The sequence below is a fragment of the Plecotus auritus genome (assembly GCF_963455305.1).
Source record: "Plecotus auritus genome assembly, chromosome: 8".
Classification (NCBI taxonomy): Eukaryota; Metazoa; Chordata; class Mammalia; order Chiroptera; family Vespertilionidae; genus Plecotus; species Plecotus auritus.
The window spans coordinates 67,103,557-67,120,676 of record NC_137782.1 but is presented as its reverse complement, the minus strand read 5'-3'; the positions used below and the strand labels follow the sequence as shown (position 1 = coordinate 67,120,676).

The 17,120-nt window shown below is 51.8% G+C and overlaps 1 protein-coding gene across 4 annotated transcripts in view; it reads right to left on the bottom strand.

Annotated features, from left to right (window-relative positions):
- Positions 1–311: 311 nt before the first annotated feature.
- EBF4 (EBF family member 4) overlaps positions 312–17,120 on the bottom strand; it is a 54,449-nt gene continuing 37,640 nt past the window's right edge. Inside the window, exons 8-18 of one of the 4 annotated variants that reach the window (XR_013961405.1) lie at positions 12,272–12,353; positions 11,335–11,452; positions 11,102–11,235; positions 10,883–11,009; positions 9,355–9,443; positions 9,160–9,225; positions 8,884–9,061; positions 8,619–8,807; positions 4,204–4,285; positions 2,767–2,842; positions 312–2,538 (exon numbers count right to left, since the gene is read on the bottom strand). Coding sequence is in view for 3 of the 4 variants with exons in the window: in XM_080684070.1 (XP_080540196.1) it covers positions 2,772–2,842; positions 4,204–4,401; positions 8,619–8,807; positions 8,884–9,061; positions 9,160–9,443; positions 10,883–11,009; positions 11,102–11,235; positions 11,335–11,452; positions 12,272–12,353 (1,381 nt within the window). In the remaining variant the exon portion in view is untranslated. Of the gene's footprint in view, positions 2,539–2,766; positions 2,843–4,203; positions 4,402–4,423; positions 5,134–8,618; positions 8,808–8,883; positions 9,062–9,159; positions 9,444–10,882; positions 11,010–11,101; positions 11,236–11,334; positions 11,453–12,271; positions 12,354–17,120 lie in introns of those variants that run through there. The other 3 variants (XM_080684071.1, XM_080684070.1, XM_080684072.1) reach the window with 3 other exon arrangements.

Genomic DNA, 17,120 nt, shown 5'->3' with positions numbered 1-17,120 from the left:
GGAAGTTAATGTTCCCCTTCCCCCCAGAAGTCCTCAACCACTGACTGATGGAAGTTGGTGTATAAATACTCCAGCTCCCTTGCTCCTCAGGTGGAAAAACTCTGAGGTGTGTTCTACATTGTCTACCCCAGTTCTCCAGCAGGAAGATTGTCTCAGATTCTGCTTCTAGGGGAACTCAAACTAAGACATGTGAAAAAGAAAATTATATTAGTCACCTTGGGCTACCATAACAAAATGCCATAGACAAGGTGGCCGAAACAATAGAAATTTATTTTCTCATTGTTCTGGAAACTACAAGTACCAGCGATCAAGGTGCCAGCTGATTTGGTTCCTGGCGAGAACTCTCTTCCTCGCTTGTAGACAGTCACCTTCTCACCGTGTCCTCACATAGTGAAGAGAGAGCTCTGGGATCTCTTCTTACAAGCACACCAATTCTATCAGATTAGGGCACGACTCTCATGACCTTATTTAACCTTAATCACCTCCTTAAAGGCCCTATCTCTAAATATAGTCATATAGGGGGAAAGGGTTAGGGCTTGAATGTATGAATTTGGGGAGGACACAATTCAGTCCATCAAATTGATAGCAAACATAATTGATTAGCTCTGCCTACTCTGGACCAGGGAGTGGGCAGTGCTGACTCAAATGGTGGCTTGAGCACAGTTGAGATTTTTGAAGACAGATATCACATCTCATTCCTATAAACCATGGCATCTGACCCATCTCAGGAACCAGAATATGACCATTGTCCAGCTACCATCTGCATCCAGTCCAGTGGACTGCAGTGGAGAGCCCCAGGCAGTAGGAACTGCTCAGAATCTGAATGGAGCAGGGTGTGGGATGGCAGGCTTCAGGGCTCTGCAACACAGACTGGAAACAGGAACTGAGGGGGGAGACCAGACAAGCACTAAAAATAGGGGAGGATGACCAGAAGGCTACCTGTTATGGTCCCAGATGTTGGCCAGGTACACTAGAGAAGGAAGTGGCAGGACCAGCCCATCTGCCTTGGCAAGTGTCTTTGCCCAGAGGGCTGCAAGGCATGGGCACACGGAAGAATAGGATTTCCACAGGTGAGAGCCAAAGAGTGCCGCCAGGCTGGACACTGGGATCCCTGGACAATGGGTCAAAAAAGTGGCTCCCAGGGACCGAGGTCTAGGGCACATGTCTCAGGGGGACAACAGGGATTCACCCTGGAGAGGGGGTAAATGAGTTCAGGAATCTTTACTATCCTTCCTCTAAAACTCTGAGACAGGAGAGCCAGAAAGTGGCTAGGCCTGGGGTCAGACCTCGCTCAGATAGCAACTTTGGGAGCCAAAAGCTACCCCACCCAGCCCAAGTGAAGCCCTGCAGCCTCTAGTCAGGAAGGATCTTACTTCTGGCCTGTGTACACCTAGGTAATGTTTAATTTGCTCTGTTCTGGTTCCTAGCAACCCCTACCCTGAGGGATGACAATCCCTACTTTGGTCCTGGCCAGACAGCTAGGGGACGGAGTCCTCAGTGGCCAGAATGTGCTCTCAGCCAAGGATCTCAGGGCTGAGCCCATGTCCTGGGTCCTCAAGCCTGTACACCCTCTCCCCACACCTGAAAGCAGACCTGGGTAGGGAATAGTTGCTCAATTGAACTCTGGGGCTGTTGAAAAGCCCAACGTGCAAGAAGGCTGCCAGGGGCATGTTTTGGACGGGCTTCATGAGAAGCCTAGAAAAGCAGACCCACGCCAAGGAAGCAGGCAGGAGAGGCGGGTGGCCACCTGCATCTGTGTTTATTGTTCTGTTTTCTCCAACCCCAACAGAGCAGAGTGTGAGTCCAGGGCAGCTGGGCCCGTTCCATGGTTCTATGGGACCAGCAGAGTCATGTGTGTGTGGGGGGGGGTCAGAGTCCATGGGACATCTATTGGGAAGAAGACCCATAATTCAGGGGGCCTAGCACCCCCTCTTCTGCACTGCCATGCCTGAAGCCCCCACTGGGAATCACGATGTGGCAAGCGTGAGAGTGCAGGCTGCGATGGGAGTGGGGCAGCCATGGGGTCAAGCGGCCATTGGAAGCTCCATGGGAGCCTGGGCAGGCCTTCTGAGACTGCTGGACATCTCCCTTGCCCTAAAGAGAAGTGGGTTGCTGGGCCAGCGAGATGGGCCAGACACAAATGGGATCTTCCCAGGTCACTTCTCCCTGAGCTATCCTCTTTCCCACAGTCCACTTCCTGTGCTCCTGTCACCTGATGCCTCAGGTCTGCACAAAGTCCATCTCTTCCACAGGAACCGGTCCAGAGTGTGAAGTCCTACATCCCGCACCTCCCTGGGATGCTCTCCGGCTAAAAGCATCAGCACAGTGCTGGGGCTTAGACCAGCCCCAAGAAAGGGAGGTGAAAGAAGCCTGTGGAGGGCCTTGAGCATGGGGAGGAAGTCCTCTCCCCATTCAGGCCCATGTGTTGAGGTCTGTCCACAGCCCTGGCCCTGCATCTGTCTGTGCTGCCATCCAGGGCATGGGTGTGAATCCTGGTGGGACCTCCAGTCCGGGCCAGCAGGGGCCAGACCTGCAGACCTGGTTGGGAGATGGAGAGAAGGTCTTGAATGAAGGCTGGCTGCAGGGGACAGGAAGCCACTTCTTGACACTTGTTCAGTTTGGGCCACTGCATGGGCTACGTGGCCCTGACAGTTGTCTAGATGGGCCCTGGAGAGGAAGACCTAGACCCCAACTCCCCATACTTGCTAAGGTCTTTTGGAGGGAGAGCCCATCTAAAGGCTGGGAAAGGACCAGCCAGAGACTTACCGTAATTAGGAGTATGCCAGGCCCTGAAGCCCCCGGGCTGGAGAATGGAACTTCTCAGAATCCTCAAAAGGCTGGTCTGTAGTAACCAAGGGGAGGGGCTATAAGCCAAGTGTAGCCTGGGGATCTAATCTGCCTGCCCTCTCTGGGCTGGGGACAGTATACAGGGCATATAACATGTCCTGAGTACAGCGCTATCAAGAGCCTTGGAGGTAGTCAGCCAACCCTAGCTCTGGTCTGGAACCAGCATTGCAGAGAGTTAGGTGAGGCGTGCCAGAGGGCCTGGCTCAAGGTGAGGAAGCAGATGGCCAGGTACCAGGACAGAAAAAAAAAGAGGTCAGCCTCCTGGAGCACTGATATCCAATGCAGCGGCAGCAGCAGCATGGCTTCCTCCCCTATCTCCATGACATTCATCACACCCATCACCCTTGCCCCTGCCTAACCCCCTCCCATGGTTGGTATCGGTGGCCCTCTGTCCTCCCCGCCCCTCACATTTTAAACTCTCTTGGGTTAAAAAAACAAAGCAAAAAAAGGATTGCCCTTTCAAATCATCCTAGAGCATTATCTAACAAGCCCATCCTAACAGTCATCTTCTAGGGCCATGGTTGGCAAACTGCGGCTCGCGAGCCACATGTGGCTCTTTGGCTCCTTGAGTGTGGCTCTTCCACAAAATACCACGGCCTGGGCGAGTCTATTTTGAAGAAGTGGCGTTAGAAGAAGTTTAAGTTTAAAAAATTTGGCTCTCAAAAGAAATTTCAATCGTTACACTGTTGATATTTGGCTCTGTTGACTAATGAGTTTGCCGACCACTGTTCTAGGGGATGTGACTTCTTTTGACTTGCTATACACTATTGGTTAGGGCTCAGACTGTTAAATTGGATGTTGAGTTGGAGGAGTGATAAATGAAGTGGCAAATGACAACCATTTCACAATTGGGATGTGGAGGGATGATGTGGTCTCAATTTCTTATCTGTAAAATGGGGGAGAGGAAACTGGGCTAAACTTTGTCCAAGGCCAGTCCCCTTCCATCAGCAAGTGACCCAGTCCCTCACAGTGGTGAGTGCTACCCTCCAGTGGACGCACAGGTAAAAAGCATGCAGTCCACGTGGGGTTCCTCCAGCTGAGTATTAGATCTCTGCCCTGGGTTCAACTGGATGGGGGTGGGGCCTTGGGATGTTTTTCAGACCTTCTCCAACTGGAATTTGAGTCTCCTTTCCCTTGGTCAAGTGGCCAGTGAATAACATCCAAAGTGGTGACCATCCCAAGCTATGAGGACAGGAAGTGGGGTCCCCTTGGACTCCTACAAAGCTCCTTGCTCTGTACCCTACAGGGAGAACTGGTCAACTGGCATGAGGCTTTGGTGAGATGTGGATGGCATGGGCCCCTCAAGCCCAGCTGCTCCACCAGGCCACAATGGGGCAGAATGAACCACTCACTCACCTGGAAGCCCCTCTCCGTGGGCTCGGGGGCAGGCCTGGGTTGGGGAGCTTGGTGGGCGCAGCACGGGGGCAAAGGCGCTCCTCTGTTTGACAGCGGAGATCATGTTGACAGGTGAGAAGGAGAAGACGCTGGTGGTGGGGGCAGCCGCCGGGAGGGACATGGAGGAGGCAGCAGCCAGCGGGGGGCTAGAGGGCATGACTCCGGGGCGGGGCGGGGAGGAGCAGGTGCAGCAGGGAAGGCAGTGGGAGACACAACAGGGAGACAGCACCATAGTGAGTAGCATGGGCTGCTAACCCCAGGCCCAGACCTCACTGGGGGCTGTGAGGGTTCTGGGGGACCCGTTCAGGGCAGGGTCTGGAGGCAGGCTGGGAGCCTCTGAGGTCCTGGGCCAACACTCATCTTTTTGGGGGCTCTGGAGACCCTTTCTCAGGGCTGGAAGTGACAGAGTCAGACTAGGTAAAAACAAAAGCAAAACCAGAATATCCAACAAAATCAAATACTGGGAGGTGGCCCCAAAGATGAGAGATGAGCAAGAGATAGAACAGCCTAGGATTCCTGCTGAAAACCACTGGAAGTCTGAGAAACAAAAATATTTATGGGCCCTAGAGTACCAAAGTTCTCAGAGTCAAAGGTGGGGGTTCGTGGCGGAGCTGGGGCAAGTGGTCAGGGATAAAGTTTGGGGGTAGATGAAGGCTCCTATTACAAGGCCTCTCTGTCCAGGACCAGAGCTCACACAACAAGCACTTGAACTTCCTCCACAAATATGCTCCCCTTATCAATCACCTCTCACCCTGGGTATTTTGTTCTCTCCCAGTTTAATGTAGGTCCTTGTCATCTCCAGCTCAGGTCCTATATCACCCTCTTCCAGCTGGTCAATTTTAAAGAAAAGCATAGGGCCCAACTGGCATGGCTCAGTGGTTGAGCATCGACCTATGAAACAAGAGGTCATGGTTCAATTCCTGGTCAGGGCACGTATCTGGATTGTAGGCTCCATATCCAGTAGGGGGCATGTAGGAGGCAGCCAAGAAATGATTCTCATCATTGATAATGCTGTCTCTTTCTCTCTTCCTCTATGAAATCAATAAAATAAATAAATGAATATCTATCTATCTATATATATATCTATATCTATCTATCTATCTATCTATCTATCTATCTATCTATCTATATCTATATCTATCTATCTATCTATCTATCTATCTATCTATCTATCTATAGTGGATGAAAGGGGCTACATGCTGACCTGACAAGCAGCTCAGGGGAGGCCTGCATGACAGTCTTGCAAACTCAGAGACCTAAAGTAACCACAAAGGATGGTCTGAAATTAAACTTTAACTAAACGCAGTTATGGTGGGCAGTTACATCCTAGGCCAGTATCTTCACTGACAAGGTCAACCTTTATCTTAACTGAGCCTATCTATCTTTTTGCATCTATGATAACATACCCTTGAAATGTCTGGGTAACTTGTAACTTCCCTTTTTCTGGAGCCTCTGGGGCATAACCAAATGCCAAATGTGGTGGGCACCAGGACAGATACCACAAATTCCTTCATTATCATGTTAATTGTTCCTGCACCCACCTAAGTATGTGTCCATCATTTTACTTTTTATCCAATCCCATTGCTTTATCCCACCTCCTTAATCTATCACCAATGGATTTCATGTAACCCACCTATGTCCCTCCTTTGATTGCAATGTATAAATACAAATGTAACCCGCCATTCTCTCAATTCGTTGAGGTTCTGCTTCCTGGCATATGTCGACAGTTTGGCTCAGATAAACTCACAGAAATTCTTTACAGGTTTCAATGTTTTTTTTTTTTTACGTTAAATATATATATATATATATATATATATATATATATATCCTCACCCGAGGATATTTTTCCTTTGATTTTTAGAGAGAGTGGGAGAGGTAAAGACAGAGAGAAATATCAATGTGAGAGAAACACATCAATTAGTTGCCTCCTGCACATGCCCCGACCAGGGCCCAGGACAGGGAGAAGCCTGCAACCAAGGTACGTGCCCTTGACTGGAATCGAACCCGGGACCCTTTGGTCCACAGGCCAATGCTCTATACACTGAGCCAAACCAGCTAGGGCTAAAATATATATTTTTAAAAATAAAATAAAGTGTAGGGATCACATCCTCAGATTTTCTTGTCCAACCCCCTAGTCACCCAGAGCTGTGGCTTGCAGCCCTGCATAGAGGCTTTGTCCCTCCTCCCTGCAGCCTCCTCTCCTGGGGGCTTCTGCCCAGTGTATCTCTGAATCCCTCTTTCTATATCCTCATCTGAACCCAGTTCCCTGCCTTTCCTAAAGACCAATCCGGCTGTGATTTCAGTGTTGTCTGAGCAGCTGCAGAGGCTTTCTGGAAGAAACCAACAGCCTGAGAAGGCTAGCTGCCTTTGGCATCAAAGCATCCCTCCCCCTCCCATTGGTTCATTGCTGCCCTTGTCCCAAATGTCCTCAGGCCATGGATGGTCTTCTCCTTTAAGACAATGCTCACTGCTAGCTGATGAGGCCATGAGCTCCACGGAGGGCTTGAGACAAATGTACTCTATCTCTCAAGGCCAGGGGCTCAAAGCCACATTTTGTAGTTTGAGTAGGATGGGGGTTGTGGGTCAGTCCAGGGCTGCTGGTGGCCAAAGTAAAGACCAAGGGGCAGTCCACACAGATAGCCCAGACCCTCTGGCTGGGACAGTTCTGGATGTCATTCCAGGCACATCCTGGCATTCAATGAAAACGACAGTTCCTGAAGCTATACCACAATGTCTTCTGCACACGAGGAGTGGAGGGGGACCTGGGTAAGCACTACAATATTACGAGACAAGACTGGCACTTGGGCGAGTCCAGGGTGTCCCCAGCTGATGCTGGAAGTGGAATATAAGCAGCTCTAGAATTCTCGATCCTCTGGCTGAATGGGGAGATCCCAGGTGGCCTGGCTTCTGCCCACTGTGTCAGGGAGTGCCTCCACTGCTGATGGCACAGTGTTATAGTGGAGGAGGGAGGTTGGTGCTCCAGACTCCAGCAGCTCCAAATCCGAGGGGCACCCAGAGAGAGGTTTGAGAGTGCTCTCCCAAAACTGAAGGGAAGAGCAATGGAGCCTGGCCTGAGCAAATGGCCAGGAGAGACAGAGGCTACAGGAAGGATACCAGAGGGTCATCGCCTGTGTGGATGCTGGAATATGGGGCTTAGGGTTCCAGAAGTTGAGCCTGGGAAGGGAGTAGAGTGCCAGACTCAAACCCATAGCTAGAAAGAGCAGTAGCCAGGGTGCAGCCACTGGTAAGGAAGGCTAGGCAGGTGGCCAGAGACTTTGATCCTCAGCAATAGCAAACATAAGATGGGGGACAGGTGAGGAAACCACAGGAAAAGCCATGACCAGCTTCTCACGCAGCCTTCCTCACTCCTCTGGCTCAGCAGTGTCCCCCAGGACTTGAGGCACAATCTCTCTTACAACTGATAGGGAGGTGCTTTGCAGCACACAGTAGGACCTTTATAAATGTCAGCTTTATAAATGTCAGCTTAATAGCTAAGCTATAAGAAGCTGAAAACAGGCTGCTCTGGAACTTGGTGTTGGAGAGAGGGACTTGAGGGCAGTGCAAATGGTAAAAGCCTAAATGTCCTGCTGCCCATCCACCTACCTTTGAAATGCCCCACCCTAAGAAGCCAGACAGAGAATGATTAGTGCCCAGTGACACATTCAGATCTGAGAACAACCCTAGGCAGTGGTGACAATGATCCCATTTTACAGCAAAGAAACTGACGTTCAAAGTAAATAACTTGCTGAATGTCAGACAGCTCTTGATTTGGACACTCAAACTTTGAATCCAGCTGTCTGACCACACAGAATTTGCTCGCTCTGCATGACCCCATTGCAGGGAGCCATGGCTCCCCTGACTCTCAGACCCACGCTCCAGGAGAGTGTGGGGCCAGGTGGAAGCCCCCTTTTCTTGATCCCTGAGTTCCCTCAGGCTTCCGGCAGGGGGCGCCATCCTCCTCCCGAAGTTCTAGTTTAAGACGAAAAGGTGGCGGTCCGCCAGGTTCAGAGGGACGCTCCCTAGTTAAACGCCAGTTTCAGGAGGACGGAAAGGCTAAAAGCGATAAAGTCAGCAAAGAGAGCTAACAGTGCAAGAACTGTCCCGGGCCCAGGGCCCGGGGTGTGTGTGTGTGTGTGTGTGTGTGTGTGTGTGTGTGTGTGTGAGAGAGAGAGAGAGAGAGAGAGAGAGAGAGAGAGAGAGAGAGAGAGTAGTCGCACGCTGAGGGCTGGCCTGGCTCCCAATGGCAAGGCCAGTGGTCGATGCTCAAGGGACAGGTGCCGGAAGCTTTTCCCCCCAAGGGCTGGGAGGCGCAGGGCTGAGCCCCACGCTGTTCCAGAGAGTCCCGGTCCCTCCCTCCGCGGGCAGGGGACACTCACTGGTGAAGGGTGAGGTGGCCGTGGAGCCATTGAGGAAGCTCGGGGAGCCGGGCACGCCGAGGCCAGCCACTCCCGGCGCCCCGTAGCCGCCGAGGCCAGCTCCGAGGCCGCTGCCGTAGCTGCTCTGCTGCGAGCTGGGGCTGGGCGCGAACCCGCGGGGGGACGCGCTGCTGCAGCTGCGCGCATAGCCTGCGAGAGAGCGGCGGTCAGGGGTACAGCGCCGCCGGGAAGGGGGCGTCAGCGCGCTGGGGACTGCGGGACGCACCCGGCTCCGGGCCCGGCGTGGCTTCCCCGACGGCGATGGCCAGCGGGCTGCTGAAGGCGTTGATGCCCACGACGGCGGGGTGGGGGTGGCTGGGGGCCAGGGGTCCGAGGGGCGCGGGCGCTCGGGGGGCGCTGTACAGAGCCTCGGCCACGTCCGCCGCGCGCTTCAGGAGGAGCTCCTGCGGAGACAAGAGCAGGGCACGGCCGGGCAGCCGCGGGCGCCGGGGCGGAGACAGCCCGCGCTGGGCGGCGCTGGGAGGTGGCGGAGGCGCCGTACCTGGTTACTGCTGGGCACTCCGTACAGGGCCTCCGCCAAGTCGGCCGCCCGCTTCAACAGCACTTCCTGGGGGCAGGGGAGAAAACAGCGGGACCAAGGAGCAGTCCCGGGGGCAACGGAGGGGCCGGGAGCCGCCGACTCCCCCCTTCGCCATAGGACACCCTCATCCCCGCCCCGCCGCGCCCCTCGGAGTACCTTGGGCAGCCTCTCGGGATCTCCGGGGTGTCTGGGAATGACTTTCTGTAGCCTCTGGAACCCGTAGTCAATGGTGGGTTCATTCAGGGCTGGGGAGAGCGACAGCGATTGGAGGACGCCCCCTCCCAGAGCCAGGCGCAGGGCCCAGCCGGCGGCAACCAGTCCAGAAGCCTCGCACCAGACCCCGCCACCCAGCCCAGCCCCAATCTCTCACAAAGTCCCGGGTCGGTGATCTTAGACGTTTTTTGAGTTCCTTTCTTATTACAAAAATGGACACTGTATATATATGTTAGCTTCTGCAGGACTGGAGGGAAAGTTTTTTTTATCATCTGCATTTGGTCTTATCAGGAGTAAATTATTTGCCATAAAAAGACACCTCCCCCCAACAATCTCCATTTATCACAGCTCAGGTGCACTCTCTGCAGCACCTCACCCCAACCTAACTCACCAGCGGAAGCCTTACCTACCTTCACCTTCCACGTCAGATTTAGAGAATTTCCTTTCTCGTTTACCTAGCCCAGTGGTCGGCAAACTGCGGCTCGTGAGCCGTGGTTTGCCGCTCTGTTGACTAATGAGTTTGCCGACCACTGCTCTAGTAGACTCTCGATTCCAATAATTACAGGCTGTTGTTCCTTGTGATTAAGCCCTAAACTTTACCCCAAAGTGTAGAACACTCACTCCAGGTGCTTGCACTTGCATTCCTTCTCCCTTCTCCCTGGATGACTTTCCTTCCACATCTATCTCCTACCTCCTCCCCCACACACACCACTCTGCAGGAGGAATCCCCTTGCTGACAACCCCTCCACGGTGTATCTCCACAGCGGAACACGTGTTCACTGCTCAGCTCCCCAGCCAGGCTGGAACTCCCTGACAGTAAGTAGGGTCACTACCCAGTGGTGGGAGCCCCACGAAGGGCTCCGTGAATATCTGTTGGATGGGGTAGGGTTGAGGGCGGGGGGGTGGTGGAGAAGTGCGTGGCTTGGGCTTAGGTGGGAATTTCTGGCCAGTGGCCAAATAGAGCCGGGATGGAGGATTCTGCCCCTCATCTTCAGTGAGTGGCTTTCACTCAGGTCGCGTGTGTGTGTGCGTGTGTGCGTGCGTGTGTGTGTGTGTGTGTGTGTGTACACGCATGCAGAGTGAGGCTTGGAGGAGGAACCAAGAGACCCAGGGAGGATGCAGAGAGCAGCGAGCCTACTGGGGCACCTTTGAAATAAACATTCCCGCTCTAGACCCTGAGGAGTGGGATGCTCTGGACACCCTGGCGAGAAGGCCCGAGGCGGAGAGAATGCCGAGTAGCGCTGGGACTCCGCGCCTGGGAGGGGACTGAGGAGCCAGAGGCCAGGGAGAGAGAAACGCAAGGAAAGAAAGTAGCGCAAGGTGGGAGGCGTGGATAGGGAGGAAAGCAGCCGCGAGGGGGCGCGGCCACAGGTAGATTTGACTAACCGGGAGGAGGGGGCTCCAGAGCGGTACCAAGGACCGGGGTCCTTCCCGGGACCCTAGGCCTCCCCTCTCCCGCCTGACTCCTTACCTGTGTAGACAAAGCGGCCGGGGGCTCCCTTGCAAAATTGCTTGGACTTGTAGGACAGGGTCACCTCCACCACCCCGGGAATGTGCCGTGGGGGCGTCTGCACCCGAATGGCGTGGGGCGTGATGAGCTGCGAGGGGAAAGAGGAGGTCTGCGAGTGAAGACCTCGGGAGAGAAAGGCCCAGCCCCGAGCCTGGAGGGAGTCTGACGCGGGTGGCCCACCTCACTCCACACGAGCACGTTCCCGAACACGACCTGCAATCCATCGAAGAAGTTGTCGCCGATGACAATGACGGTGGCGCCGCCTGTGGTCCAGCCCTCCCCCGGGCTGATGGCCTTTATGCAGGGGGTGGCAGCTGGGAGGCGGGAGAGGAGCCAGGTCAGGGGCTGGCCCCAGGTGGGGCGGGAGACTGGCTGGGCCTGCGGGCAGCGGGGGCTGAACCGGGAGTCCTGACCTTCGGAGGGGTCCAGGCGGCGCGCCCTGCGGCCGTGCTTGGAGTTGTTGTGCACAAACATGTTGTCAGACACGGCCAGCACGTGTCCGTCCACGCTCACGGTCGTGGACACCACCACCTGCGGGGAGAGCAGCCGAAGCCAGCCTGGCTGGAGCCCTGGGGAGTGGGGAAGCTCCCAGGAGGAAACTTGTGAGGCACCAGCAACTTGAGGCTGGCGGCTGGATGCTGGAATTCAGGGTCACTGACATGGAGAATAGCTTCAGCTCCTCAGGGTTGGTGGAAGGGGAGCCAGCTGGGTCAGGTGACATTCCCAGAAGCCCAATCTCTGACTGCCCAGGGAAACTGACCCCTGGAGCTGGAACAGTCAAGGGTCTGGGGGTTCTGGAAACAGATGAAGATCCAGCTGCTCCCTGACCGTCTCCTTGGGTGGAGTGGCTACGGTTTTTGCAGACACACAGTAGCCCAGGCTCTGTTCCTGGGGCTCCAAGGCAGGAATGGGTCGTAGGCAAGTGAAGTGAGAGTTTTGACTAGGGGGTCAGCATCAGCTTGAGAACCCATCAGTAGGAGCCCCCACCCTTGGGAAGAAATTGGGGCTGCCTTCTTCCCCCCTCCTTCCCTAGGACGGGTGTGCAGGTTGGGGATGTGCTAAGGGCAGCTGCTCGCTGCTTCACGCTATGCAAATTAGCTGGGTCGTTAATCATGTAAAAATGTCACAATTAGCATCTCCTTAAGTGGGGCTCTAATGAAGCCTCCCTTGGCAGCCAGCATAAGTTGAGATGGAGCCACCCCACCCCCAGCAGGCATCAGAAGCACAGGGCTGGGCTGGGTTGGGCAGGGATCTGCCCTGGAGGCCTTTCCCAGGGTGGCAGGGGTACCCCTAACTCCCACTATCAGGAAAGGGCAGGTTTGCAGGGGTGAACCCTCTCCCCAGACCCACCTGGAAGCGACGCATGTCTCGGGGATTCCCTGCGTTCTTTAGGCAGTTCTGGTTGCATTTGAGGAAGAACTTGAGGAAGAACCTGAAACAATATGGGGGTGGGCTCAAGGGTCTGGGGGTTCTGGAAACAGATGAAGATCCAGCTGCTCCCTGCTATGCCCCCTCCCAGCAGAGTGACTGCATTCTGTCTGCTCACATGCAGACACACACCCAATATTCCTATCACAAGCGACACACACACAGGATGCCTGATATCCACGCAGTAGACCCATCCCAACAACTATTTCATACACAGAATACTTCACAGTGTAGGAATCACACAGTGCCTATTTGTCCCACAAAGTGTATTCTTAAGTAATATGTCCATTATGTATACCATATATACCTATTACTCATGATTATACCCACCACACAATGTATACATATGCAGCAGGTACTCACACTTATCTGTAAACTTATCCCACTTCATGTATATGTCATAGTATATGCCCATCACACATACAGTGCGTCCATATCACATAGCATGTCCCTCCCCAAAGTGTATCCATCATCCACACAGTGTATACTTGTCATAAAAGTATATCCATTCTTGCACTGTAGATGCCTTATATACTGTTACTCACAAAACATAGCCATCACAAAGTGTATACTCACCACACTCAGGGTATATCCTTCATATAAGCCTATTCAATACGTACTCCACACACAGTCTGTACTTATCACATACATATGGTACACTAATCACATGCAGAGTCTTTCCATTATGCACAGTGTGTGACCATCCTACATAGTATATGCACAGAAAGAATATGACAGTATATGCATTAATATACCATTTTATGTTATATATGATCACCCTAATTACAGCCATTGCAGGTACTGTATAGTCATCGCATATAGTAAGCGGATCTCCCCAACAAATCCCCCTCACACACAGATCTTGCTCACACATAGACCCCTCTAGAACTCTGAGGTGCAGACATGTCATGTGACACCAAATAGTGCACACCCATCATGTATACACTCCATCCACCTCTACAAGATACCCTGCAGGAGAGACAGCCTTTATGTCCCCATAAGGTCGTCACCACTGTGTAGATGCCATATATAATCCAATAGGTCCTCCCCAAGGTGCAGGCAACTCAAATGCTCCCAAATAGTACATCTGCACAGTGTAGATACTCCATTTATATCATATTATATGCAAAGACTCCCTATACCCCTATAAGACACCCCATGGTACACTTCTTTGCCCACAGTAGTCACCATGCATGCCCATGTTTGTGACAGAGTGTTGACACCCTAATCACACACAGTGTAGACCAGTTTATTTAAATTCCATGTTAATATACTCAGTCCTTGCCCTGACCAGTTTGGCTCAGTGGATAGAGCATCGGTCTGTGTACTGAAGGGTCCCAGGTTCGATTCTGGTCAAGGGCATGTACCTCGGTTGCGGGCACATCCCCAGTAGGGGGTGTGCAGGAGGCAGCTGATCAATGTTTCTCTCTCATTGATGTTTCTAGCTCTCTATCCCTCTCCCTTCCTCTCTGTAAAAAATCAATAAAATATATTAAAAAATATATATACTCAGTCCTTTATAAGGTGCTAAACTGAGGAGGGCAAAATAGCGTGATAGGACATAGCCCCTGTCCTGAAGGGGATTAATGCTAACCCTGGAATGTCACTGATGATTCAACTTCAAAGAGAAAACCACTTCCCTTACATGTTCACATGTGCCCATTGCATGCAAATGCACTCCCAAACCTACAGAATCCAGAGGAAGGGTCCCTGGATGGGGCTGGAGAGCTAGGCTCTGGCCCAGGCAGACTCATTGTGTGGTCTGGAGTAAATCCTGCATCTGTGGCATCCACTTTCAGCCATAAACCAGGAGAGTAGTAACTGATGGCTGCTGAGGCTCCTTCCAGTTCTGCCTCTGGGACATCCTTTATTTCCTACTTCCCCAGTGCCTCAGGCTGCTGTTTTCTGCAGGGTCCTGGCTCCCCCTGGGGGAACCCCCCTCTTGGCCTCTTCCACAGCCCTTGCTCACAGGTCTTCCCACCCTTTCCCTTTCCAGTACAGGTTGCTTTTGTCCTTTGGGTCCACACCAATTCCCACTTCCTGTCTGGCCTTTGGGGACCACGCCTCCCTGAGAGCCCCAGGGCCCTTCTGCACCTCCACTTGTGCAGACCTGCCCCAGGACATCTCAGTTTTGAGCCTGGTTGGCATTATTTGCAGAGTGGTGTTGAACAAAAGCAGCCACACAAGGCCTGAGCCCTCCATGGGGGTGATGAGAGTCGGTTCCCTTTTCCCTTCCCTCTGAGCCTGCAGTTCAGAACTGCACACAGTTGCCCTGGCCGGTTTAGCTCAGCAGATAGTGTCGGCCTTCAAACTAAGGGTCCCGGGTTTGATTCCAGTCAAGGGCACATAGCTGGTTGCAAGTTCCTTCCCGGCCCAGGCCATGGTCAGGGTTCATACAGGAGGCAACCGATCAATGTGCTTCTATCACATTGATATTTCTCTCTGTCTTTCCCTCTCTCTTCCACTCTCTCTCAAAGCAATGAAAAATATCCTCAGGTGAGGAAAAAAAAAAAAAAAAAAAAAAGAACTGCACACAGTTGCTGCCATCAATGATGGAACTGCTGAAATCTCATCCACTGCCAGCTGGTAGTCTATGGACTGCTCCCACCCAGTCGGAGGCCCAGCCAATGCACCCATTCTCCAGAGAGCCTGTTGCTGCAGCAGTGCATGCCCGCCCCCTGCCAGCCTCAGAGCTGTTAAGAAAAGTTATCCACAATTTGCAATTAAGGCAAAAAGATGCCTGTGAGCCCTTTCAAACACTTTCTGGAACAGTGGTTTTCAAGTGTGGCACCCACACCACCAGTAGCCGCATCACCTGGGAACTTGCTAGAAATGCAGACTCTTGGGACTCACCTCAGACACACTGACCCAGAACCTCTTGGGGGTGGGGCCTAGCCATCTGTGTGTTCATAAGCCCTCAGGCGATTCTTTTTTCTTTTTAATATATTTTTATTGATTTCAGAAAGGAAGGGAGAAGGAGAGAGAGAGATAGAAACATCAATGATGAGAGAGAATCATTGATCAGCTCCCTCCTGCACGCCCCCCACTGGGGACCAAGCCCACAACCTGGGCATATGCCCTGATCAGGAATTGAACCGTGACCTCCTGGTTCATAGGTTGATGCTCAACCACTGAGCAACACCAGCCGGGTAGCCTTCAGGTGATTTTGATGCTCCCTAAAGTTTGAGAAGCACTGCTCCAGAACTGCACTACCCCACACAGCAGCCACAAGCTCTGTGTGGCATTGAGCACTTCAAATGCAGTTTGTCTGAGCTGAGATGTGCTGTAAGTATAAAATACCTATCATATTTCAGTCACTTAGAAAAAATGTAAAATACCTCATTATAATATATATATATGTATGTATATATATGTATATATGTATATATATATGTGTGTATATATATCACTTTTTTAAAAATACTCATTGGAGGATATTTTTTCCATTGATTTTTTTTGTTTTGTTAGAGAGAGTAGAGGGAAGGGAGGTGAGGGGAGGGGAAGAGAGAGAGAGAAACATCAATGTGACAGAGACACATTGATTGGTTGCCTCACACACACACCTCAACTAGGGTTGGGGATCAAACCTGCAACCAGGGTACGTGTCCTTGACCAGGAATCAAACCTGAGACCCTTCAGACCATGAGCTAACACTCTAGCCACTGAGCCAAACCAGCCAGAGCTCATTAGTAAATTATTTGGTATTGATTACATGTTGCAATGATAATAATTTTGGATATACTAAATAAAATATATTTTCATAATTAATATTACCACTTCTTTTTAAAAATGTGGCTACTAGAAAATGTAAAAATTATATATGTGGCTTGCATTATATTTATATTGACTATGTTGCTATAGAGTATTATGTTAACAAAGCCATTTAAGAGTTAGCTGATTATCCAGGGGAAAGTAACTTTGACTCATATTTGCTACTGATGGGGCCCAGATGTCATAAAGTTAGGTGCTAATCTACAGAAAACTGAGAAGATGCAAATGATTTTTGTTGGGAGAAGTAAATATTTCTGTTTGGGAGAGAAATGAACCCTAAAGGTTACAATTTTATTTATTGCCCTATGGACATTAACTAGCTTCATATCTAACTTGGCAATCTCATTCCAGTATTTTTCACATATCCCATTTCTTCTCCAGGTCTCCCTCCTTCCCTATCCCCCTTTCCATAACTCTATACTCTCCTGGAAGGAGAAGAGCTGGCAGGGTCTGGGTAAGTGAGGACAGAGCCATCGTGTTCCTGAGCCAGGGACATCCTACAGGAAGGGATGTGAATTGTGTTGAGGGGTTGTGAAGCTCTGATGACCCCTCAAGTCTGTATGATTCCAGGGATGGGGAAGAATGAGGAGATGGGAGAAGAGGGGGTGTTTCTGAAAAGCCCCACTACACCCATGGGGCTGGAAGTCTGGGGAAGCTACCTTAACCTGGCTGGGCAGAGTCAAGCCCACAGCTGTGGTTGAACTGAGTACCCCTAGGGAGGGTGAGCATTTTACTATGCCCCTGGGGCAGACAGAACCTGTGCCCAGTGCTTTCCCCATTGTGGCCAGGAGGCTCTTTAGGGGCATGATCCCACAGAAAGGATGGTAAGAGAAAGGTCAAGTCCCAGGAGCTGCCATTGGAATTACTAGAAGAAAACACCATAATTACAAGCATGAGTTACAAATAAATTATAAAACTGCAAAAATAAATTTAAAAAACATCCATCCAGGCCGGTGTGTCTCAGGAGTTGAGGGTCGACCTATGAACCAGGAAGTCATGG